The 10681-nt window shown below is 47.6% G+C and overlaps 1 protein-coding gene across 1 annotated transcript; it reads left to right on the top strand.

Moving 5' to 3' along the window:
• Positions 1-209: 209 nt before the first annotated feature.
• LOC122544325 (uncharacterized) lies at positions 210-9002 on the top strand. The gene is made up of 2 exons (XM_043683499.2): positions 210-515; positions 6997-9002. Exon 2 carries the CDS (start codon positions 7029-7031, stop codon positions 8538-8540), a length of 1512 nt encoding a protein of 503 aa, XP_043539434.2. The 5' UTR covers positions 210-515; positions 6997-7028; the 3' UTR covers positions 8541-9002.
• Positions 9003-10681: the final 1679 nt, after the last annotated feature.

Raw genomic sequence — 10681 nt, forward strand, 5'->3', positions numbered from 1 at the left:
TGTCTTCTTGCAGCTGTGCCCTTCCTCTATTGTGAATGGAGCCGAGATTTCATTCATGAAATCCGGGGCTGCGGGTGATTTCCACACGAGAGGCTGGGGATGAATGAACCGATGACGTCAATGCAAGGTGACGTCAGGGGGGGGGCGTGGAATCAAAGGGGGGGGATGTTCCCAGAAAGAGCATAAAAGCCACGGGCGCTGTCCGCGGTCCTGAAACCCACGGAGCCTGATCTACGGACGCTGTCCACGGTTCTGAAACCCCACCAGAGTCAAGAAACTGCAGGCGCTGTCCACGGATCTGAAACCCACAGAGCCACGGGCTGCTGTCCGCGGAGCTGAAGCCCCAGCTGTCAGATCCACGGGGGCTGACGGTGGTGCTGAAACCTACAGTGTCTAATCCGCGGGCGCTGTCCGAGGTTTTGAAACTCTGACAGCTGGAGACCCCAGACGCAGAGCCGTGCCCAGCAAGCATCCCGACTAAATTCTCCTTCACCCTCAGACACCGAATCTCCCAGGTAAGAGCTACTGGAGCCCAAACATCACCCGAGAGAGCAAATCTCAAACGCCCACAGTTGGTGCGAAACCTCCGAATTAAATGCGATCAGTCAAACGGTGAGCAAATAAATTCCAAGGTGGTGCAGACAGTTTCCTTTTGACAGTCACAAATCTACCAAAACAACAACAAACAGAAAATATTCACCTTATTGCAGGGCATTTAGATGTATAATCATTTTTTTAAATGAATAGAATTATTTTTAATGTATTTCATGGAATGTTGCAATTTGTGAAATGTAACCGATTAGTACAATGCATTAAGTTATCTCATTATAAAGATTTGCACATGAGGGAATCTTAATTGGGAAATCAATAATTATACACAATTGTATGTTACTGATGTTCAATGCTTATTTTGTGTTTATGTATTCTCTATATAAAAACATTTGATATATGTTTTTGTGCATTCTCATTATATGTTAATGCATATATTATAATGTATATTTATTGTTTTTATATAGTTATGTTTACAGATGGGGAACTCTCCAGTAACACATACAGCAGAGTCGGCATTAGCTTGCTTGTTTCACAATGTAGACTACAGTTTCGGGAATCACTAAAATACCTCACTCATTCTTGAAGTGCATCCATTTCCCTGGCAGTGAATGGGAATGAACTGGTTCTGTCTGCGTGCATCAGGAGGGGATGGGCAATAATCCTGGACAGCCACATTCTGGCTGAATTGTGTGCTGTCAGCAGCTCCAGTCTCTGGCAGCAGCACAAATGGGATTCCCCTGTTCAGGGCTGGCCTTTAGGTTGAGTCCTGATCCGAGTCACATATCTCTGCCTTGCTTCTTTCAAAATTCAAGTGGCTGGACACTTACCACGCATACAGACTAATAGAACGAGAGAGAGAGAGAGAGAGATGAGGTGGTTATTACGTTAATTGATAGATAGATAGACAGACAGACAGATAAATGGATAGCAAGAAGAGATGGATAGACAGACAGATGTATTGAGGTAAATATGCAAGCATCGTTATTCTGGTGTCAGACCAGTTGCGTTGGTGCACTAACCATTACTGATGTGCTAGCTCACTCCCAGTGCAGGCGGCAAGTTTTCTCCCTGTCTGCAGTTACCAGATTAAAATGAATGGACAACTGAGGCAGAATCCTAGATGGAGTGAGTATTCAGGATAGAGTGATGTCTTAGACAATGACATCCATACACACACACACACACAGAGCTGAATGTCCCTTCCAAGGGAAAGGACACCCCTCCATTCCAATCCCTGCACCATTCAGCAGCTTGGAGCTGTCATGGCCCAACAGAAATGCCTGGAGTTGCTGTGGTAACCAGGAGGCTGCAGACGTGGACAGTCTTAGGAGACTGCAGATCAATTGGTTGTCATGGTAGCAGCTACTGATGTCCTGCAGCTTGGCCGCTGTATGCAAAACCTTTCACTTCAGAACACATTTATTCTTCAAATCGGAAAAAAGGAGAACATGGACCGCCTGTGATTCTTGGCCATATCCTCGGAAAGTTCCCCTTACAGCTATGAAAAGGTTTCATTGTCAGTTTTCACATTCATCTTGAATAGAAACTGGCAAGCTTGCCAATACAATACAAATCTGCTTATCCTCCTTGAGCTATAGCTGTACAGGTGGAACTAGACTGTGCATCAGTGGAGACAGACACAAAAGCACATATGAGACACTTAGAGAGAGAGACACTCAGTTGCACACATACAGAGATATATAAACCATTGTGCATATATAGTGATAACACACAGACACACATGTAGTGAGGTATTTATGCATAAATGCATTTAGTTGATATACACATATCTATATCTATCAGAGATATATACCCAAAGACACATATACACTAAGATATATGCACACAGATGACATATAGAAAAATGTACATGCAGATAAGCACACATATAGAGAAACATTCCAATGTAGGAAAAGAGGAATACTTACACCAACACATATGCAAAGATAGCTACAAACAGACATAAAGAAAGACATACAGAGATATAGAGAAATATACAAATGGACATATATACAGAGATAGCTACAAATAGACAGAGAAAGACGTACATACAGGCATCTCTAAAATCATAACAAAACATATACATACATATAGACACGCATTAACTCATGTAGAGAGAGATGTACGTGCAAATACACATTATGCACAGATGAACACATACATATGCTTACAGAGGGATATGCATACAACACATACAGGTATACAAGTACACAAAAAGGGAGACAGAATGTGGCATTTGCAGGATGGTACAAGGAGCAGAGATACAGCGATAACTGAGACTATGAAATAAGGTTTATAACACAGACAGACAGCAGGACAACACGTCAAAATGAAAGAATAGGGAGCGACAAACAGAAGGGGGAAACAGCAACGCAGAGGGAGAGAGATTTTGGTGCTCATGAATATGTGGAAGGGAACAATACATAATATTAGGGAGAGAAAATGTGCATGAATAATGATGCCCTGAGTTTGTTCACCTGCCCAGATCCTCTTTTCCGACCTTGGTGTCATCCTCGCTCTGTCTGTATGAATCTTAGTGTTTCTGTCTCTTTCTGCTTATTCTTAATGGTTTATTTCCAATTCCTCTCACTGGTTCCTCTCACTCACTTTCAATATCTATCTTTGTGTCTCAATCCCTCATTCTCTCTCTCTCTCTCAGTCTCGGTGGTAAGACCTTTTCTGAATTTGTATTCCTGCTTCATTGCATAATTATCCCCCCCACCCCATCCCACCCTCCCTCTCAATGTCTCTGCTTATCTTCTACTATCACTCTGTCTATATATCGGGTGCATCTCCCTCTTTCCTTTTACTTGGTTAAATTACAATCCTATCCCTTTGTGTGTTCTCTCTCTGCTTTCGTTGTCTCTTTGCCAATCTACACAACCATCTTTCTCATTTTATCTCTTCGGCTTCTTTTCTTTCTTTTTATTATTTTTTTCTTGTTCCTTCCTTCTTTCCTCTCTTTCTCCTCCAGGATTTATGCCTACATCTTTCTCTTTGTCTTGGTCTGTCTCCATCTTGCCAGCTTTCTCTGTTTCTGTCCCTGGGTTTCAGTGTCTTTGTCCATCTCCTTCAGGCCAAAGAAAATCTAAATAGCCAAGGCACCTTTTCATGCCAAAGAGAATATCCAGGGTCAAGCCAGTGATCAAATATGCTGCCTGCCATTCACCAGATTTACTTATTGTTTAAAAATGGGATTGTCACAAAAACAGAACTCACAGAAATTCACAGCACACAATTTTTTTTTCAGTGACAGGAGGTGTGGGTATTGCTGGCTAGATCACCATTTCTTGCCCTCCATTACCTTGGAGAATGAATTCATTTGTCGAAATATATGGTGCTGGAAAAGCACAGCCAGCCAGGAGGAGCAAGAGAGTCAAACATTTCAAACATAAGCTCTTCATCAGGAATGAGGGGGGTGGCATAAGTGGGGAGGGGGGGTGCTGAGAGATAAATGGGAGGGACGTAGGTCTGGGGGAAGTTGGCTGGGAATACGATAGGTAATGGAGGTGGGGGGAGTAATGGTGATAGGTCAAAAAGGAGGGTGGAGTGGATAGGTGGGAAAGAAGATGGACAGGTAGGATAGGTCATGGGGGCAGTGCCGAGTTGGAAGGTCCGCTCTGGGATAAGGTGGGGGGAGGGGAAATGGAGAAACTGGTGAAATCTACATTGATCCCATGTGGTTGGAGGGTCCCAAGGTGGAAGATGCAGCATACTTCCTCCAGGCGTTGGGTGGCGAGGGTTTTGTCCAGACCAAAGGGGTAGCTATGGGCACCCACATGGTGGCTGTTATGCCTGCCTCTTCATTGGGTACTTGGAACAATCCACCTTTCACAGCTCCTCCAACACCATTCCCCACCTGTTCCTCTGTTAAATCGATGACTGTAGCGGAGCCATCTCATGCTCCCCCAAGAAGGCTGAACAGTTCATCACCTTCACCAACACCTTCCACCCTGACCTCAAATTCATCTGGACCATCTTGGAACACCTCCCTCCCCTTCCTGGACCTCTCCATCTCCATTTCTGGTGACAGACTCAACATGGACATCTATTTCAAACCCACCAACTCCCACAGCTTCCTGTACTACACTCCTTCCCACCTTTCCTCCTGTAAAAACGTTATCCCTTATTCCCAATTCCTCTGCATCTGCTTCCAGGAGGACTAATTCCACCGTAGAACATCCCAGATGGCCTCCTTCTTCAAGGACTGCAATTTTCCCTCCCATGTGGTCAATGATGCCCTCTAGCACATCTCTTCCACTTCCCATACCTCTGTCCTTGAACCCCACCCCTCGAATCACAACAAGGACAGAACACCCCCTTGTCCTCACCTTCCACCCCACCAACTCCAGATGCAATGCATCATCCTCCACAGTTTCTGCCACCTAGAAATAGACACCACCACCAGGAATATATTTTCCTCCCCACCCCTATCTGTGTTCCGCAGAGACCATTCCCTCCGTGACTCCCTTGTTAGGTCCACGTCCCCCACTAACCCATCATCCATTCCCACATCTTCCTTTGCCACTGCAAGAAGTGCAAAATCTGTGCCCACACCTCCTTCCTCACCATTGTCCATTCTTCCACATCTGACAGAGATTTCCCTGTAGTTCCACACACATCATCTACTGTGTCTGTTGCTCTCGGTGTGGTCCTCTCTACATTGAGGAGACATGACGCTAACTTGTGGAATGTTTCAGAGACCATCTCTGGGACACATGCACTAAATAACCCCACTATCTTGTGGCTTTAACTCCCCCTCCCACTCCACTAAGGACATGGAAGTCCTGGGCTTCCTCCATCGCTAAATTCTAGCCACCCAACGCTTGGAGGAAGAATGCCTCATCTTCCGCCTTGGGACCCTCCAACCACATAAGTTCAATGTGGATTTCATCAAATTCTTCATTTCCCCTCCCCTCACCTTATCCTATTTCCAACCCTCCAACTTGGCACCACCCTCTTGAACTGCCCTACCTATCCATCTTCTTCCCAACTATCCACTCCACCTTCCTCTCTACCTATCACCATCAACCCCCCACCTCCATCAACCTATCACATTCCCAGCTACCTTTCCCCTAGCCCCACCCCCCTCCCATTTAGCTCTCAGCCCCTCTTGGCCCACCACCTTCCCCCCCAATTCCTGATGAAGAGCTAATGTTTGAAACGTTAACTCTCCCACTCCTTGAATGCTGTCTGAACGGCTGTGCTTTTCCAGCACCACACATTTTGACTCTGATCTCCAGCAACTGCAGTCCTTACTTTCTCCTAGAAAGAGGCCATTTGGCCCATTCAACCTCATCCCATTCCGTACTTCAAGGTCAAAAAATTATTCTTTGTTACATGATGAGGGTTTCTGCCTCTACTGTTCTTATATGTCTCAGTTCTCTGCTTCCACCCTTCCCATTCCAAATGCCCGACTGACCCCAAATTGAACCCCTCCACCCACACACCCTTATGTGTTCACATCCACTATAGGTACTCCCTACCCACACTCTGTATGCTCCTTATAATTTTATATCTGTCATGGTACTTGGAAGAACACAAAACTCCCAGACTATCCAGACTTTGTTCATATCAAGCATCCATCAATCCTATTTGATCTGGATCTGTGTTTAATTAGCACCAAACGAGCCTTGCCTCCTCTAACAGGTAACGAAGGTTGGATTTGGGTGTCACACGGCAAAATATACTTGCTGTCACAAAACACTGATGATGAGCAATGCCACTGGACATCTCCATTTGAAGATCTCTCAATGTAAACAATTATATTCATGGAAGGGCGTTGAGAAAACAAAGTACTTCAACATGGGTGCAGGGGCAAACATCTCTTCTGTATGTCACCTTAAAATCTGAGAATACGTATGGCAGGAGTTACTAATCTGTAGAGCTGCGCTCTAGGTCATGGAAATGTACAGCATGGAAATAGACCCTTCAGTCCAAATTGCAGCATGGCGTCTCAGTGGTTAGCACTGCTGTCTCACGGTGCCAGGGACCTGGGCACAATTCCCGCCTCGGGCGACTGTCTGTGCAGAGTTTGCACATTCTCCCCGTGTCTGCATAGGTTTTCTCCAGGTGCTCCGGTTTCCTCCCACAATCCAAAGATTGAATTGGCCAGCCTAAATTGTCCAGAGTGTTAGGTGCATTAGTCAGGGGTAAATGTTGGGAAATGGGTCTGGGTGGGTTACTCTTCGGAGAATCGGTGTGGACTTGTTGGGCCAAATGGCCTGTTTCCACATTGTAGGGATTCTAATCTAAACTCATCCATGCCAACCACATATCCTATATTAATCTGATTCCATTTGGCTCATTTGCCTCCAAACCCTTCCTATTCACATAGCCATCCAGATGCCTCTTAAATATTGTAATTGTACCAGCTGATGTTTGACTCTAAAGCATTAGTCGGTGTAGTAAATCTATCTTCCTTTTGTGTTTTTGCATCCGTAGCCTTCTCTCCCCTCCCCACTGACCTTGCAAGGATGGCTTGGCTAACCCACTCACCGGCCGCTGTTGTCTTCGCCCTGACCCTCATGTTGCTCGGCGCTGTCAGAGCTGGCCCCCTTACAGATGATGGTCACATGGAACACCAGTCCCCGGACAACCTGAAGGAGAACGGACAGACCCCTCATTACCAGGGCCAGGGGCTGTTCCCAGAGAACGGGAAAATGCCCGAGGGCGAGGTGGAGCCGCTCAAGAGCCATCAGGTCAGGTCCGCTCCCTCCCAGCCCAAGCCGGAACCCAGTTACGATGACGAACTGTTTAAGGACGTGGACGCCAAGACCCTGGCGGCCATTTTGCTGCAAGCTTTGAAGGTGGACACAGACCAGCCCAGCACCAGGGAGGAGCCAAGGCAGCACGATGGAGTGGCACCACCCTCCGCCGACCTCGGGTCACCAGAGGTGGAGGCTAATGACTTGACGGAGAATGTGAAGAGTAGGACCAGAGTGGGAAAGACCCAGAGGAGCCCCATCTCACAGGAGAGTGAAGAGTCAGACTGGAGGAACGGGGAGGACGGAGAAGACTCCCTGACCCCACAGAACATCGACAGGCTGGAGACAATGCTGCAGGACTTGGAGAGATACAGCACGACCACAAAAAGGGAGAGGTCCAACACTGCCCAGTTCTCACTAACCAAGGGTGACCAATCAACGGAAAATGATGTGCTGAGAGACCTGGATGCCTTCGAAGAGCTAGTGGGCAGGAAGGAGAAATACTCTGACTATGAGGAGAGCCAGGATGACACCCGCGATAGAGTGAAGTACAGCTCCAAAGCCCCAGAGGTTAGCAGGTGGAAGAGTGGCCAGCAGAGGGCAAAGGATAGAGCATCTGACCTGTTGCTGCAGTACCTACTAAAGGGGGAATCCAGCCAGGAGGAAGAGGAGGAGGAGGAGGAGGGGAAGGTGAGAGACAACAGGGGGAAGGTCGGAGGAGACTCAGAGGACAGCGCCTCCCAGGAGAAGAGGTCAGATGAAGACGAAGATGAGGATGAGGATATCGATCCCCAGACCATCGACAGACTCATCGAGATATCTAGCAAGCTCCATCTGCCCGCCGACGATGTGATTGACATCATCAATGATGTGGAAAAGAAAAGGAAAGATCCAATGGAGAGGCTAGAGAGCAGATATGGGGCATCATCCCGGGACAGGTACAAGACCCCAGACAGCAATTACCTTCCCCATCATCGGCCAGAGAAGACCAGACACCATGTCAACAATGAGCTGAGTCTTCAGGATCTCCTGGGTGCTAATAATGCTCTAGACTATGACAGCATGGCTTACCCTATCCCCAGGAGGTACCGTCTCAGGCCAAATGGTTACCCCAATTACATTCATCCCAGAATCTCCCAGCCTCGTTACCGCCCCTATTACTACCAGCCTCCACCCCCGGTTTACCGAAACAAGGAGTACTACGAGGATGAAGCCAATGAGGAAGAGCTGGAGAACTACATTGAGAAGATCTTGCTCAAGCACCCAGAGGTCTTCCAATAGAATGAAAGGAATGATTAAAAGGTCCAATCATTGGTTCATTTTCCTCCCACTCCCCTACCTTCCAACACCCCCCCCCCCCCACCTTTTTTTCGTATAGATTATCAGTTTGTTAAGGTTTTTCTGCATGAGCCAGGCAAATGTGAGGAAACATCAATTCCCCCACTGCCCTGACTCATTCCAAACACAGCCGTGCACCCCATCTCACATCACTCCTAACCCCGCACCTCCAACCCCACTCCTCCCCTGACTGGACCAGAAAGAGAGCAGTTGGCAGGACCAAGGTGAAATATTTTTGTACAACACCCTAGGCTCAAGGAGGTTATCCCCATCTGAACAGTGATGGCGATCATGTTGTGTGTGTGTGTGAGTGAGTGTGTGTGGGTGTGCGCATGCATGTGCGAGTGTGTGTGGGGGTGTGAGGCGTGGTGAGGGTGTGTGTACGTGTGTGGGGGTTGGGTGTGTGTGGGGGGTGGGTGGGTGTGTCTCTCTGAGTGTGTGTGTGTGCACGTGTACATGCGAGTGTGTGTGTGGGGGATGTGGTGAAGGTGTGTGTGTGAGCGTGCGAGTGTGTGTGGGTGTGTGTGGAGGTGGTTGGGTGTGTGTGGGGGGGAGGTGGGTGGGTGTCTGTATGTGTGTGGGTGAGTGTGTGTGTGTGGTGGAGGAATCATCCCTGATGGCGAAGAACACAGCCATTTGACCCATCATGGCTTTGCTAGCCCTCTTTGGAAGCAATTCACGTGGTGCCCTCCCATCCCACCTCCAGCTCTGCACACACTCTCCCTCTCTCAGAATATGTACAGCTCAGAAGGAGACCACTCTGCCCATTTGTGCCCCTGCTGGCCTAATCCCATTTTCCAATACCTTGTCCATATCACTCAGGGGCACGCCCAGGCCTTTCTGTGATGAGCTGGGGGTTGCTCCCTCAGGCAGTGACTTTCCAACTCCAGTCAGCCGCTGAGTGAGAAATGTTTTCCCCATCGGCCCCTTCCACTCACCACCCACTTTAAATCGATGCACCCCCCTCCCAATCATTGACCCCTTTGCTAAGCAAAGAAAAGGAGATCCTCCCTTTTTCTCTTTATCCAACCTTGCACATCTCAAGCAATTACATTATCTACCACTGCTACCCATTTTTCAAAAAAAGAGGCATGTACTGGGTGACCCATGGCTTAATCTGTGTGTGTGTGTGTGTGTGTCTGTATATGTGTGTTTGTGTGTGTGTATTTGTGCGTCTGTTTCTCTGTGTGTCTGTCTATGTGTGTTTGTGTGTGTCTGTATTTGTGTGTTTGTGTGTGTATTTGTGTGTCTGTATCTCTGTGTCTGTATATGTGTGTTTGTGTGTGTCTGTATTTGTGTGTTTGTGTGTGTCTGTATTTGTGTGTCTGTTATGTGTTTGTGTGTCTGTATGTGTTTGAGAATGTTTGTGTGTGTGAGCGTGCGTGCTTGTGCGTGTGTATGTGTTTGTCTGCATGTGTGAGAGAACATATGTGTGTGTGTGAGGGGTGAGTGTGAGTACATATGCGTGTGTGTTTGTGCGAGTGTGTGGGTGTGTGCATCTGTATTTGTGTGAGAATGTGTGTGTGTGAGAGACAGTGTTTGTGCGTGAGAGGGTGAGTGTGTATATGTGCGTATGTTTGTGAGTGCGAGTATGAGTGCGTGAGTTCACGGGTGTGTGTGTGTGTGTGAGAGAGAGAGTGAGTGAGTGTGTGAGTGAGTGCGTGTGTATCATCAGTATTAGGGCTACCCCTCACCACTCCCTTGGACACTGGTGCATAGCAAGGGTCCCTTTACGAAAAGTTGTTCCCCAGCGCTGGACGGTGCTGTAGACTACACTGACGTCAATGGCATCACTTCCAGTCGACCTGACAGCGTGGGGGCTGTAGCTGAATGAATCCCCTCAGTCCCCTGGAGGAAGTTTCTCTGACGCTCACTATAACAAAATCCTTGTGGAATTTTCAATCGAGTTGGACTTCACGGTAATGCGATATGTGGAGACCCGAGCAGGTTACAGAAGTGAGGAGTCTGCCTGGAGAACAGGAACCTGATTAGGGAGACCATCAGATCAGGACAGCGTCTGCATGCACTCTGACAGCAGAGTGTCAAACACATGGTGTTAACCCACCCACCCCTCCCCCAATTTA

This window comes from Chiloscyllium plagiosum, unplaced genomic scaffold (genome assembly GCF_037043375.1).
Source record: "Chiloscyllium plagiosum isolate Xiang-an unplaced genomic scaffold, Cpla_swu_hap1 HiC_scaffold_44, whole genome shotgun sequence".
NCBI lineage: Eukaryota > Metazoa > Chordata > Chondrichthyes > Orectolobiformes > Hemiscylliidae > Chiloscyllium > Chiloscyllium plagiosum.